Source organism: Oncorhynchus tshawytscha, linkage group LG12, assembly GCF_018296145.1.
Source record: "Oncorhynchus tshawytscha isolate Ot180627B linkage group LG12, Otsh_v2.0, whole genome shotgun sequence".
In the NCBI taxonomy this organism is placed as follows: domain Eukaryota; kingdom Metazoa; phylum Chordata; class Actinopteri; order Salmoniformes; family Salmonidae; genus Oncorhynchus; species Oncorhynchus tshawytscha.
This window is the reverse complement of record NC_056440.1, coordinates 39,862,663-39,878,890: the sequence shown is the minus strand read 5'-3', so window position 1 is coordinate 39,878,890 and position 16,228 is coordinate 39,862,663. Positions and strand designations below refer to the sequence as shown.

The following is a 16,228-nucleotide window of genomic DNA, read 5'->3' as shown; positions in this document are numbered from 1 at the left end:
CCTCGGCGCTGCAGCATTCTGCATTTCTGAAGCGGCTGGGCGCTCTATCCATGTTTGCTTTCCTGTTATAAACGGCTTTAATCTACCCGGATACATTTTTGCCATTGGCGGTGGTTCCCAAACGCTGGGTGCACGTTGAATTCAGCGAGCGCGCCCCCGCTGGATAGCTTCCCGTCACACCCACTCCATATCTGGCCAGCCTGGAGAGGGAGGACCGCTAGTTGAGCCAATGCTGCAGTGAGCGCAGCGGGGGATTCGGCGGCACAACAGCGCAAAGACAACCAGGGTTGTAAACTTGTATATGGAGACTGCAGCGTCCCCGCAACGACAAAGTCCAACATGGAAGATTATTTGCGGCGGGCCAAGACCATGCTGGTGAGTTTTAGCCTAAACAGCCCGGGGTTAATAAGGGTTTTACTGATTGGGGTGATGACGACATGCTACAGGCTGTATTCCTGTTGCTGAACTGTACATTCTCTCGTTTCTTTGCCCCACAAGCAGCACCTTTAGTAGGCTACGGCGCCAGGCCTGAATGATGAATAGAAACGAGTGGTCCAAACCATAAGCTTCTCCTCCCACACATTTTTTAAAAATTGAAATTTGATCAGGGAATGCATGGAAACAGCAAGTTCATCAGAGGCACGCACCAGCCCGTACGCAGCTATGCTGCAGATAACGTCTAATCTGTCATCAAGCGCACTATTTGCATTTTATTTACGCCTAATATGTCATCAAGCAGACTATTTGCATTTAAGGCCTGCTGTCTCGGCAGAGCTCAGGGAAGTAGTTTCCAGTAAAAAGTTGTTGTAAACACCTCATGATGTCTACTCACTTACTTGACAGGTAGGCGAAAGGATACTAACTGTTCGTTTTAGGTAGGCTTAGGCTACATCACAACGGTATAAATGAGTGTAGGCCTGTAGCTACAATAAACATGCGGGTGAGGTCTAAAGTTGCTTGATTTTGTTTGGTCATTCACCATAGAGGCATGTTGTGTCTAAAGCTCCCTGAATAGACAAACCCCAGTGAAGGCTGTTGTTTTCTGTATATGTCCAGAGCCATGCATTACAGCCTAATAGTGTCAGTATGTCTATTGTTGTAGGTAGTTGTGTGTGTTGTAGGTAGAGTGTGTGCAATGTTGTTGTTTTTTTTGTTGTTTTTTTGCTGGTCCATCCATTGAATAAACACTTCCCTTTTGTGTGATGAGATCATGGGATCCAACAATGACATAGAAGGATAAGACAGAGATGATGTCATAACAGAAAGCAGGAAATACACATGGGAGCATGGGATCCACCATGGAGATTGGGATAAATTGGGCCAACTGAAAGAGAAAGAGTAATTGGACGATAAGGCCCAACTCAGTGGCCGCCTTGTGGTTAGTGTCCGCCCTGAGATTGGAAGGTTGGGAATTCAATCGTCGGCCGAGTCATACCAAAGAAGACTGTAAAAATGGGACCCAATGCGTTACTGCTTGGCACGCCGCATTACGGAGACAGATTGAGGTTAAGGCCCTGCAATGGACTATAGCGTCCAGTCCAGCGGGTGTACTTGTACATCAAGCTGTCTCACGCTACAGAAACAGGCGGCTCGCACAAGCCAAGGCTCGTGGTCGTGCAATTGGACTATAAGGATGCTAGCTGATTGTGTCCTGGTTGGAGATGCCGTGTTGTACAATACATGTTTATCGACATGAGGACTGCTCCCCCCTCTGTCGCTCTCTCATTCTCGCCATCTTTTTTTCACCTTCCTTTAGCACTGCAGTGTGTGAATGGCCTCTCTTCCTCCTTTTTCATCTTCTCCTGCATGGCAACCATCCAGAACATCCATACCTCTAATTGGCTTTCCTGTATAAGTGCTTACTGGGTCTATCTTCCTTACTCGCTCGCTTTCTCTTTCTGTCTGTGGCTCTTTCTCTTTCACTCTCTCGCTTTCTTGCTCGCTCTCGGGCATGGCACTAAGGCAATGTGCTTAGTGGACACACACACACACACACGTCCACATACGCACGCATGCATAAACAGTGCACACATGTTTTTGAGGAAGACATTGATCCAGGCTTTGGCAAGGGGATTTGGAAAGTGGATCCCCCTGTCCTTCACCCCATTGCAGAACCCTGCCCAGTGTCTGCACACTTTGTGGAGATTGGAGACATATACAGAGATGTACATATATATACAGAGATGTATTGCCATAGTAGACCTAAAACATTTAGACCTGGATACTCTTTGACTTGGACAGTGAATGTGGTTGACAGAAACACACAGACTGTTGTTTCTTACACACATGGGGAATACGCATGTGTGTATGTGTGTCCGTGTTCTGATATGTACGCGTGTGTGTGTATACATTTTTCTAAAAAGCTTTCCTTTTATTCGTGACGACACACTGTAAATCACTGATGCCCAGGCAGCCGTCAGCTGTTCGTCATTTTAGCCTTTAGTACGGAAGGCTTTATGGGCAGGCAGCCCTGCTAAATTAGCCACGTCACTGGAGAAGGAGGCACGATATTACCGCTGAGCTATAGAAGGGAGGAGTGGGAGGGGTTCATAAACAGAATACAGTGGTGGTGAAAGAGAGGAGATGATGGAAGGACAGAGATAATGGAGGGTAAGAGAGAGGGAAAGCATTAAGAGCTACGGAAGGCAGAGAAAAGCAGCAGCACTGCGTCTGTCCACCCCGAGCCTCCTTGAGATGAATGGGGTGAATTTTAGATGAGGAGCACACAGTGAAATGGAGATTAGAGAGCGGTACCGGCTGTGTGTTTTGTTGTCTGTGTGCTGCTGCTGCTGCTGCAGTGGAACAGACAGTGAGTGGCCTTTCCTTTCTCCACTAATGCGTCTCTTCCTCCCATAGCCATCAGAGTATCGACCAACCCCCCTTATCCCACCTCCCCCATCCATCCACTTTAAGAAACATGATACCAGATATTAACATCTCAAACAGATATCCCTGCCCGGTGCCCATCCCTCCCCTGCTCCCCTCCTCATCCACTCTAATCATGGACATGCACGGTAATATGAGACTGAGATATGGATGGGTATTCATTGCTCATTTCCCTATTGGACCTGTGGTTGTATCCAGGAGAGATTTCAGCAGGCCAGTGTGGCACGGTATACTGCAGTTGGCGTGTAACCCAGTACTGCCTTAATATGCTGACTAGCTCAATGTAACAACCACCCCAGTTACTTACTATCCCATCCTGTCACAACTGTGTATGACGTAGTACTCTTCATTCTCATTGGTGTAGTACTGATAGTAGTGACCAGGATACACGCATGCAAGTACACCCAAACCACTGATCACACACACCACACATCATATTTTTCATTATTCATGGATTTGTCTGAGTACTGCATTCCAGCACAGTGTTGGGTGGTCCTTTGCATGGGTTGATGTAAGTTTCCTTCAACAATCAGTCTTCCAGATAGATGACACAGGAACCTTGGTATAAAACTCTTTAGTAATAAAATGCAATTGCAGACAGAGATTCACATACAGAATATCTCAGTAGTCTACAGTAAAGATCTGTGTGGCGAAACAGGAGACAACACTCTTTATGGTAGTTGGTGTGGACAACCTACCGTCAATCATACCTTAACATTGTTGCATTGGATTAGATACAAAGTATCTAAGATGAGAAAAACATGTCTAGACTGTGGTTTCTCACTCTACTATAAGCCATCAACCACACCTGTGTAGTCTCAGGCCCTTTGCTACTTTCGGAACATCTCGGCCTTGAGGCTGCGTGACTATCAGCAGGTGCAGGCAGTTCTCAGCCTGAGAACTAAAGCAGTACATCTCCATTACCCAGTACTTTTCCATCATTGCAAATTGCAAGCATACAAAGGTTATCACACATATATACAGTAATCATGGCATTGGTGTAGCCCCACACCCGACTCCCAGGGTAACCCCCAACAACAGTCATACCTGCTCTAGGGATTAGATGATATCAGCTATTTCTGCTCTGCCTAAAACACTTCTCACAGCTTATCTTTCTTTCATGTCACAGGATTCAGTGGCATAAGAAGTTAAAGCTGCAGTATGTAATTTCTTGGGCCACCTGACCTAATTCACATAGAAATATAAATTATAGGCAAAGAAGTGTAGATATGTTCTATGTGCGCTATTTCTATGCTTCCCGTTCTTCAGTTTAGTTTTTGCGTCTTTTACTGAGAAGGGTGCAACTGCAGTCTGCAATTCGGGGCGTTCCTGCATGTGGGCATTCCTGCATCTGCAGGAACCCCTATTTGTACTTCTATTGGTCCATTTTTAAGCTATGACTCCAGTACATAGGCGGGAGGCCGGGGTGCTCCAGTACATTAGATTGCGGTAATGCGCCATAACATTGGATGCTTACCGCTGATAAATCCCACAGAGAATACATTTTTTTTCTTTCTTTCTTTTATTAATATATTTATTTGCACCAAAGAAAGTGATAGACATCAATACAGATAAAAAAATGTAATAAAATAAAAAGGTGTGGTTGGAAGCCCAAGGCCTTATATGAAAACCACACCACAAAAAAACAACACACAATACAATCTACACGTACACAAATAAAAAAAAAGGTTTGTTAAAACAGATAATAAAACCTGCTAATTACAAATGTATAAATGAATTGACCAGTAATCACGAAAAAAACATATATATTTATTTTTTATGTGAGTGTGGGAGAGTTATGCTATATGGAGGAGATAACTGAGTAGTTTGGTTCATCAGGCTGACCCCCAGTCTTCACTTAAAGTTATTGAGGGGTGATGATGTTTTGGCAATGTGAAGATAGAAATTCCAGAGTATAGTACCTTCTATATCTAATAGAGAATTGACGATGTGAGGTGCGGCTGTGGGGAGGGTGAAGGTTATCGCAGTGTCTTGTGTTATATAGATGGATATCTGAATTCACCTGGAAGAATCCATTGAAGGATTTAGGTAAACTGTCTGGCAGGTATGAGTATTTGTAGATGAAATTGGCATAATTGGCGTACATTACTGTCGTAAATAGGTATTTAAAGGAGGTGGCTAGTCTTACAATGAGTATTTTTTTTATGATGAGTAATTTGTGTAGGTAGGAGGCATATGAAGTTGTCCAGACAATATCACAGTAAATGAGATATGGATAAATGAAGCTATAGTATAGCTGGAGACAAATTTAATATGATCTTTCCAGGACAACTTTTCATCACTAAGAACTCAGAGGAATCTAGTGGATGTGACTAGTTCCATTTCATTCCCACCAATTGAGATTCTCGCTCTTTTTAAAAATGTATTATTATTGTTATTATAACAATATGTCTTATTACTAGCGAATACAATACAGTTGGATTGTTTAACATTTAAAGATTAGTAAATGATCTGGAACCATTCAGAAAATGTGGCCATACCTGAGTTGGCTTCATTAATTAGTGAATCAGCATGTCTGTGTGATGAAATCAAATTGTTATCATCAACAAAGAGAATGGGAAGTATGGTAGAAGACACAGCAGGAAGGTCACGGATGTAGATTGTGAATAACAAAGGTCTGACTGCAGCCACAGGATATCTTGTCCCTAGTAGATGCATGGCCATTCGCATAAACACTTTGAGCTCTACCATAATCATATCTATATAGGCAAATTTATGTATAATCATGAAAACTGTAATAATGCAATTTAGAAAGTCATATTTTATGATCAACCGTGTCAAATGCCTTGGACAAATCTAAAAAGATGACGAGCGGATTCATTGTTGCTAAAGAACCATATCTGTGGAGTAGTTTTTACGGTGCTCATATAGAATACAGTGTTGATTTAAATGTTTCAACATTCTCTTATAGACCCATCTATAGAGAAGGATAACATTGGCCATTTTAAACTCTTTAGTAACAATGATTTGATGAAGATATACGTTAGAAGCTCAGTAATGAGGAAGACACTGATTTCACCAAAGAGGCACCGATTTCATCATGGCCTGCTGCTGATAACTTTAAATTAATCCAAGGGATTTCTGTCAGTTTTCTCTATTTTCTTTGACAGAGGAACCCACATTCACAATGAAATAACATCAGGATCACTATATTTGTGACTTTTTTTCTCCCCAATGACAATCTTGTCTCATCACTGCAACTCCCCAATGGACTCGGAAGAGGCGAAGGTCGAGTCATTCGTCCTCCGAAAATTGACCGGCCAAACCACGCTTCTTAACACCTGCCCGCTTAACCCGGAAGCCAGCTGCACCAATGTGTTGGAGGAAAGACCATTCCAGCTCGATGTACCGCTGCGCCACTTGGGAGGCCACAACTAAACCAAGGTTTCCAGAACCCATCTGCTGCTCTCCTGTGTGATTTAACTAAGGGAAAGCAGTGGCGAAATACAGAATTGAAAGATGTGAGAAAAGTCTGGTAAGCAGACTCCACATCGGCCTGATTATTAAAACATTTCATCAATCAACAAGCGCCAACAATTACTTTTTGTTAAATATTCTACCTTTATTGGTACTAATCATTCCCATCTGTTCATTTCCAGCTGCCAAAGAGAAGTGTAGCTAGCTATAGCTAGTACACAGCGGTAGTGTGTCCTTTGCCCCCCCGCCTGTCAGGCATTGTTTTCCCGCAGTTCTGTTAATGATAGCGAGGGCAGGTGTTCGGCAAGTGGGAGCGAAGGACACTGTGTGCTACCTTAGCTAGCTAGTCCTAAGGAAGACTCCGGTACACAGCAGGCGGGAGGCAGGAGCAACACTGTGTACTAGCTAGCTAACTAGCAAGCTAGTACACCGTGTCACTAGCTAAACTCAGCAAAAAAAAGAAACGTCCTCTCAGTCAACTGCGTTTATGTGTAAATATTTGTATGAACATAAGATTCAACAACTGAGACATAAACTGAACAAGTTCCACAGACATGTGACTAACATAAATTGAATAATGTGTCCCTGAACAAAGGGGGTCAAAAGATGGTATGCCAGGAGCATACCACCCTGCATACCACTGCTGGCTTTCTTCTGAAGCTAAGCAGGATTGGTCCTGGTCAGTCCCTGGGCGGGAGACGAGATGCTGCTGGAAGTGGTGTTGGAGGGCCAGTAGGAGGCACTCTTTCCTCTGGTCTAAAAAACATCCCAATTCCCCAGGGCAGTGATTGGGGACACTGCCCTGTGTAGGGTGCCGTCTTTCGGATGGGACGTCAAACGGGTGTCCTGACTCTCTGAGGTCATTAAAGATCCCATGGCACTTATCGTAAGAGTAGGGGTGTTAACCCCGGTGTCCTGGCTAAATTCCCAATCTGGCACTGAAACCATCATGGCTACCAAGTCATCCCCAGTTTACAATTGGCTCATTCATCCGCCTCCTCTCCCCTGTAACTATTCCCCAGGTCGTTGCTGTAAATGAGAATGTGTTCTCAGTCAATTTACCTGGTAAAATAATGTATTAAAAAAATTATATATATATACAGTATATAAAATAAAAAGTAACAGTCAGTATCTGGTGTGGCCACCAGCTGCATTAAGTACTGCAGTGCATCTCCTCCTCCTCATGGAATGCACCAGATTTGCCAGTTCTTGCTGTGAGATGTTGCTACACTCTTCCACCAAGGCACCTGCAAGTTCCTGGACATTTCTGGAGGAAATGGCCCTAGCCCTCACCCTTCGATCCAACACGTCCCAGACGTGCTCAATGGGATTGAGATCCGGGCTCTTCGCTGGTAATGGCAGAACACTGCATTCCTGTTTTGCAGGAAATCACAGGGTTGAGATTGCCTGCAATGACAACACGCTCAGTCCGATGGTGCTGTGACACACCGCCCCAGACCATACCATGACGGAACTTCCACCTGCAAATCGATTCCGCTCCAGAGTACAGGCCTCGGTGTAACGCTCATTCCTTCGACGATAAACATGAATCCGACCATTACCCCTGGTGAGACAAAACTGTGACTCGTCAGTGAAGAGCACTTTTTGCCAGTCCTGTCTGGTCCAGCGACGGTGGGTTTGTGCCCATAGACAACGTTGTTGCCGGTGATGTCTGATGAGGACCTGCCTTACAACAGGCCTACAAGCCCTCAGTCCAGCCTCTCTCAGGCTATTGCGAACAGTCTGAGCACTGATGGAGGGATTGTGCATTCCTGGTGTAACTCAGGCTGTTGTTGTTGCCATCCTGTACCTGTCCCACAGGTGTGATGTTCGGATGTACCGATCCTGTGCAGGTGTTACACGTGGTCTGCCACTGCGAGCATGATCAGCTGTCCGTCCTGTTTCCCTGTAGAGCTGTCTTAGGTGTCTCATAGTACGGACATTGCAATTTATTGCCCTGGCCACATCTACAGTCCTCATGCCTCCTTGCAGCATGCCTAAGGCACGTTCACGCAGATGAGCAGGAACCCTGGACATCTTTCTTTCGGTGTTTTTCAGAGTCAGTAGAAAGGCCTCTTTAGTGTCCTAAGTTTTCATAACTGTGACCTTAATTGCCTGCCGTCTGTAAGCTGTTAGTGTCTTAACGACCGTTCCACAGGTGCATGTTCATTAATTGTTTATGGTTCATTGAACAAGCACGGAAACAGTGTTTAAACTCTTTACAATGAAGATCTGGGTAGTTATTTAGATTTTTACTAATTATCTTTGAAAGACAGTTTCTTTTTTTGCTGATTTTAGTTAGCACATGGTGTCGCCGCAACCTCCCGCCTGCTTTACTAGCGGACGTGGGGAGACTGGGAGACGGTGTGCTTTGCCCCCACCTGTTGGACACAGTTTTGTCCAGTACACACCGGACGTGGGGAGACTGCGAGACACTGTCTGCTTGCTAGCTAACTAGCAAGCTAGCACACGGTGTCGCTAAAGATTAAGCTAGCTAGTGAGCGCACGGTGTCGCCCCAGCCTCCTGCCTGCTGTGCTAGCAGGAGGTGACCGGTAGGCAGTGTCCTGGGCCCCAGCCTGTCGGGAAATATTTTCCCACGGGTCCATTAACGACAATGAGGGCAGGTGTATGGCAGACGTGAGAAAAAAACTCAGATAATGTTTTTATTTCCCTTTAGACCCACACTCAAAAGTGTCACAGTAGCATGAATGTTGATTTGACTTTCGGTTGACTCGGTACCGATACCCCCTTGTATATAGCCTCATTATTGTTGTTTTGTGTTACTTTTTACTTTTGTTTATTTTATTGATAATTTCATTGTAGCAGATTTCTTAGTTACTTTAAAAAAAATCATAATTGTTGATTAAGGGCTTGTAAGTAAGTATTTCACAGCAATACCTGTTGTATTCGGCGCATTTGATTTTATGTCGCGCTCGGGGAGGCGTTCATGCAGGAGCCAATGGGGTGCTGGAGGGATGGGGAGATGCAGAAATGCCCACATTCAGGAATGCTCCGAATTCCACACTATCACTTTTACTTTCGGTTTTGTACACCAGCTTCAAACAAGCTGAAAATACAATATTTTTGGTTATTGAAAAGTTATTTCACAGTGGTTTAGATGGTGCTATGATTCTCTACACTACACATTGCTTGTTTTCTCACAGAAAGTGAAATTACACGACTTGGATCCTGGCAAAAACCAAACACTGCATTCCACAGTAAGAACCTTATAGCAACGGTCAAGCACAGTGGTGGTAGTGTGATGGTTTGGGGATGCTTTGCTGCCTCAGGACCTGGACGACTTGCCTTAACAGAAGAAACCATGAATTCTGCTCTGTATCAGAGAATTCTACAGGAGAATGTCAGGCCATCTGTCTGTGAGCTGATGGTGAAGCGCAGATGGGTCATGCAGCAAGACAATGATCCAAAACACACAATCAAGTTTACATGAAAATGTATAAAAAGCAACATATGTGATGTTTTTGAATGGCCTCGTCAATGTCCAGACCTAATCCCAATTGAGATGTTGTGGCAGGACTTGAAACGAGCAGTTCATGCTTGAAAACTGTGGTGGCCTTTTTCTGCTTTACCAAAAGAGGAGAGTTACAAACTACACACCAGTCAGAGTTACACTTAAACTACATATTTTTATTAAGAGCTTTGCAATAGCCCTTTTTGACTTTCAATGATGCGCTATCTCTAATGAACCATTGAAAAGTGAATACAGAAAAGTACAAAGATCTTTTATAGCCAAGATACACCCCTCTCAACTTACATGACAAATCACAGATCTTAGGAACTGTTCACAAAGAAAGACTTACTTGAGAGAGAGAAGTATCCCATAGCCAAATAGCATTCGCTATAAATTATCGTTCAGTTTGTTCCCTAAGACAGGTTCTAATCTCGTTCCTGGTACTTCATAGTACAAAAACACCAACTCATCCAATGGCATATATCAATTGTCAACTCTAGATACTCCCATCTCAAGTAAATCCCCTCTTGACCCCACTCCTGGACAAGCTCACTGAGGGGAGTGAGCCTCTAGGTCATACACTATCCCAGGATAAGCGCACAGGCAAGGTGGAGACAAGTAATTGGTTCCCCATTAATCACTCCATCCCTTCACATGGTTTACAAATAGGTAAAGACACATTCACATATGAAGACAATGTTCCATTCTGTCCTCTTCCCTTTCTGATATTCTGCATAGCACCAGGGACGTGTGAAAGACAAGCCTGACCTCTCCCCTCTCTGGGCCCCAGGTGACTGAGCCCCACCTGAGGGAAAAGTGCAACTGCCAACCCTATAGTCCAAAAGGATACATTCTAATGACAAGTATCTCACGTAAGCATATTATGCAAAATAAACATCTTAATTATCTATGTTACCCAACTAATTCTGAAAAATTATGGAATTGTTGTGTTATTGTTCACTTAATATTTGGATTTGGTTGAAGACATTCAGTATCAAAAAAATGTAGTATCAAAAATATGCAGAAGTAGAACAAATTTGAATGAGGGCAAATACTTCACAGCACTGTATGCAAACATAATTTGGAAATATGCACTGGAGGCCAGGGAGGTATTTCTTTGTTTGAATGATGGCCCCTATCAACTCTGGTTGACTTCTTTTCAATACAATACAATATACTGTACTTTGTCCATTAGTTACAGTGAACAACAAAAATGTGTCTTTTGCTCAGTTCTCAACCCCCCCCAAAAATACAGTTGAGACAGTCACAGGTTCAAACTGCATGCAGCAACCCTGGATGGAGAGCATGTTGTGGGGTTAAGAGCCTTGTTCAAGGACCCAACTGTAGGGGAATTGTTTGCAGGTGTGAACCCAGCAGCCCTACTGTTGTCAGATCACTTCTACCCATTTTTGTTTTTCAAGCGGCCACCTGGGATTTGAACCGGCCACCCTTCGGCCGCAGGTCCAACTCCCGCCACACGTCCAGCTCCTGCCACACGTCCAACTCCTTAGCCGTTGGGCTACATGTTTGACTGGTTCCAGAGAATAAGAAGGAGCAAAAACATGAGTTAATCTTCAGAAATAAGCATGAGTTAATCTGCCACAATGAAGACAAAATGTGATGCAGACATAGAATTACTATGATGTAGAAGAACAACTTACATGCAGTTGTTGTCAGCAGCAGCCAAAAGAGAGATCCTCTGCCTCTGTTAGTTCTGGGTTACTGCCAAACTGAGCAAAACATAGTTTGTTAATGCTTATTATATTTCATTTATAATAAGTAATTTATATATTCCCCCTCTGTCAGCCACAGTCTTCTATGGCTTCATGAAACAGGCTTGTCCCCTAAATTGACTCCACACTGAAATACTGACATTAAACAAACAAATGGCTATAATGCCAATGTCAGGCTGCGTCTGTAGCTTTATTTGGAATATCCCATAATAAAAAAAAATATGTTTATTTAAAAGAGTTAGCTGGCTTATAAAGTGGTGAATTAAAGTAATCTAACTTTTTATATTTAGCTAGCTGAGTTAGCTAGGTAGCTAGCTAACAAATGTGCTCAATTTCTAATAATGTTTCATCTTTATTTATCTAGCCTATAGTTTATATCATATGACTTTGGCTTTATATATTTCAATTAAATAATCAACTTTGCTTACTTTAATACATTGAAAATAATGTGCTTATTGGTAGGCTACTTGTCATGCTGGAATGAATTGGCAGTTGTTTTTTTGAGTCAGAATGGCAGTTACATTTTGAATTGACCAAAAAAGTCAATATAGAACCCTTTATCTAAGAGAGTATGCTTTTATTAAACATTATTTCCTCTTGCTTCTTGATAGTATTTAGTTTGCAACAGCACAAGTTTGTTTGGACCTTGTAGTTTGCCATTCAGACCTCGGCACAATGTTTCAAAATATACATTTGATCTTCCCCTTGCCGTAGTGAGCTAATGGTGTTGGACGTCAGCTAGCCATTTTTGTGTAAAATCATGCCCCTGAATTTAAAATGGATTACATTTAGATTTTGTGTCACTGGCCTACACACAATACCCCACAATGTCAAAGTAGAACTATGTTTTTAGAAATGTTTAGACATTTTATTAAAAATTAAAAGCTGAAATGTCATTTGTCAATAAATATTCAATGCCTTTGTTATGGCTATCCTAAATAAGTTCAGGAGTAGAAATGTGCTTAACAAGTCACATAATAAGTTGAATGGACTCACTCTGTGTGCAATAATAGTGTTCAACATAAATTTTTACTGACTACCTCATCTCTGTGCCCCACACATACAGTGGGGAGAACAAGTATTTGAAACACTGCCGATTTTGCAGGTTTTCCTACTTCTAAAGCATGTAGAGGTCTGTAATTTTTATCATAGGTACATTTCAACTGTGATAGACGGAATCTAAAACAAAAATCCAGAAAATCACATTGTATGATTTTTAAGTAATTAATTTGCATTTTATTGCATGACATAAGTATTTGATCACCTACCAACCAGTAAGAATTCCGGCTCTCACAGACCTGTTAGTTTTTCTTTAAGAAGCCCTCCTGTTCTCCACTCATGACCTGTATTAACTATTAAATTCGTTACCTGTATAAAAGACACCTGTCCACACACTCAATCAAACAGACTCCAACCTCTCCACAATGGCCAAGACCAGAATGCTGTGTTAGGACATCAGGGATAAAATTGTAGACCTGCACAAGGCTGGGATGGGCTACAGGACAGTAGGCAAGCAGCTTGGTGAGAAGGCAACAACTGTTGGCGCAATTATTAGATAATGGAAGAAGTTCAAGATGACGGTCAATCACCCTCGGTCTGGGACTCCATGCAAGATCTCACCTCGTGGGGCATCAATGATCATGAGGAAGGTGGGGGATCAGGCCAGAACTACACGGTAGGACCTGGTCAATGACCTGAAGAGAGCTGGGACCACAGTCTCAAAGAAAACCATTAGTAACACACTACGCCGTCATGGATTAAAATCCTGCAGTGCACGCAAGGTCCCCCTGCTCAAGTCAGCGCATGTCCAGGCCCGTCTTACTGGTTGGTAGGTGATCAAATACTTATGTCATGCAATAAAACGCAAATTAATTACTTAAAAATCATACAATGTGATTTTCTGGATTTTTGTTTTAGATTCCGTCTCTCACAGTTGAAGTGTACCTATGATAAAAATTACAGACCTCTACATGCTTTTTAAGTAGGAAAACCTGCAAAATCGGCAGTGTATCAAATACTTGTTCTCCCCACTGTAGGTAAGTAACATAACTCATTTCAAACACAGATTTCACCACAATGACCAGAGAGGTTTTCCAGTGCTTCGCAAAGAATTGGTAGATGGGTAAACACTTTTTTTTTATAGACATTTAATATCATTTTGAGCATGTTGAAGTTATTAATTACACTTTGGGCGGTGTATCAATACACCCAGTCACTAAAAGAGAGACAGGCCTCCCCCTAACTCAGTTAACAGGAGAGGAAGAAAACTGCTTAGAGATTTCACCATGACGCCAATGGTGACTTTAAAACAGTTACAGAGTTGAATGGCTGTGACATGAGAAAACTGAGGATGGATCAACAACATTGTAGTTACTCAACAATGAGGCACTAAATTAACATTTGGCAATGAAATTAACACTATGTTCTGAACACAAAGTGTTATATTTGGGGCATATCCAAGACAACACATCACAAAGTCTTCATATTTTCAAGCATGGTGGTGGCTGCATCATGTTATGGGTATGCTTGTAATCGGCAAGGACTCACTTAGTGAGTTTTCTTTGGGGGGGGGATAAAAAAAATAGAATAGAGCTAAGCACAGGCAAAATCCTAGAGGAAAACCTGGTTCAGTCTGCTTTCACCAGACAAATTGGGAGACAAATTCACCTTTCAGCAGGACAAAACCTAAAACACAAGGCCAAATATACACTGGAGTTGCTTACCAAGATGACAATCCTGAGTGGCCTAGTTACAGTTTTGACTTAAATTGGCTTAAAAATCTATGGCAAGACTTGACAATGGCTGTTATGCAATGATCAACAACCAACTTGACAAAGCTTGAAGAATTAAAAATAATAATAATGTGCAAATATTGTACAATCCAGGTGTGCAAAGCTCTTAGAGACTTACCCAGAAAGACTCACAGCTGTAATCGCTGCCAAAGGGGATTATACATGTTTTGGCTCAGGGGTGTGAATACTTATGTAAATTAGATATTTCTGTATTTAATTTTCAATACATTTGCAAAAATGTCCTAAACATGTTTTCACTTTGTCATTATGTGGTATTGTGTGTAGTTGGGTGATTTAAAAAAAAAATCTAACACAACAAAATGTAGAATAAGTCAAGGGGTATGAATATTTCTGAAAGCACTGTGTATATATACAACGTTTTTGAGTAAAGGGTTATTTAATCTCATCCAAAGAACCAAACGTTTCTATATAGAACCCCAAAGAACCATTTTTTTCTAGGAGTGTATATGCCAAAACCATTCCAACTCAGAAATGCTTATTTGTAACATAGTTAATTACCACTTTTTGGAAGGAAAAGGATTTCACTCCAACTGTAATTAATTATAGGTCATATTACAGGTCATGCTACAGCTACTTTAAAATGCTTGCTAATCCACAGAACAGAAAAACAAACCGAAGTGTAAATGTTGTCAATGCAATAACTCTGATGCTGCATGATCTTGTCAACCTCTTCTGTATGTGTGTTTGTCTTTTTGTTTGTTCCAGGCATCAGGACCTGACTGTCCTAAAGTCCATGCTGTCCTAGGAGGGGTGGACCCAGATGTAGATTCTGTGGCTTCAACACTTTGTTACGCCTATTTCCTCAACCAGGTAATGTGTGGGGACATGTTCACGTGTGCATGGTATTTATGTATGTGATTTGTGTGTGTGTGTGTGTGTGTTTGCATGTGTCTGTATTGTAGCTTTTGTGTACTTGTTTATGTGTTGGAGGTTGAGTTTACGTTTATTTTTGTGTCTTGTATTTGTACTTTCTGTGTGTGTGTGTGTGTCTCTCTCAGAAGGAGCGATCAGATTGTGTGTATGTCCCGGTCCTGTGTGGTCAGAAATGTGACGTGGGGTTGCCGGGGGAGACAGTGCGGTACCTTAAGAGGGTTAGGGTGTGTGAGTCTGCTCTGCTGTGGAGAGACGACATCAAACTACTGCAGCTCCACCACAGAGGAAAACTCTCCCTCACTTTGATGAGGGACGATGTGCTCGACAGGTACACACACACACCCACATATGCGCACACACACAGAATTGATGGGATAAATCATGTGGGTGATATTTTGCGTGTGTTTGTACATTTGGGTGTCTGTATTGTCTGATGTGTGTGTTAGATGGTATATTATGAACATGTGTGTTTATTGTTTCAGACAGGCCCTGAGGGCTTTGTGCAGATGTAGTGTAATGATCCCCTCCCCCTGTCTGATCCAGCTCCGACTATGAAGCTCTGGAGTCCAGCATCCTCCGAGTGGTCCATCACCACGAGCAACGGGCAGGAGAGGAGGGGGTGTTGTCTATGGCGATGGTGGTCGCCAGGGAGATTCTTCAAGAGGCAGTGGAGCCGATCTGTGCACCGCTGGGGGAGCTCTTAGGAGGTGAGGGCCGATGGCGCCCCCCTGGGGGTAATGGGCCGACGCAGGACACACACAAAGAACCCCGATATGACTCGGTTAACACCCACCAGGAGAGAGGGTATGTGCATGGCCGAGGGAGGGGAATAAAGAGTAACAAGTCATGACATCTAGACAGAAAGAGAATAGAAGAAAGAGTGTCAGAATGTGTACATGTGCGTCTGCCTGTGTGTGTTTCTTTCAACCCCTCTGGGTTGCTGGGTTTGTTGTATTTGACACTTTAAACACACCGTTATGATTCACTACCTCTGACATGGCAGGTGTGTGCG

General features: G+C 42.7%; 1 protein-coding gene across 4 annotated transcripts in view; it reads left to right on the top strand.

Annotated features, from left to right (window-relative positions):
• The window catches only part of LOC112263264 (protein prune homolog 2), a 53,342-nt gene continuing 37,114 nt past the window's right edge, over nt 1–16,228 (top strand). For 2 of the 4 annotated variants that reach the window (XM_024439343.2, XM_024439342.2), the window contains exons 1-4: nt 1–375; nt 15,049–15,153; nt 15,342–15,544; nt 15,760–15,923. In XM_024439343.2, the coding sequence (XP_024295111.1) occupies nt 340–375; nt 15,049–15,153; nt 15,342–15,544; nt 15,760–15,923 (508 nt within the window). In that variant the 5' untranslated portion in view covers nt 1–339. The remainder of the gene's footprint in view (nt 376–15,048; nt 15,154–15,341; nt 15,545–15,759; nt 15,924–16,228) is intronic. The other 2 variants (XM_042330636.1, XM_024439344.2) reach the window with 2 other exon arrangements.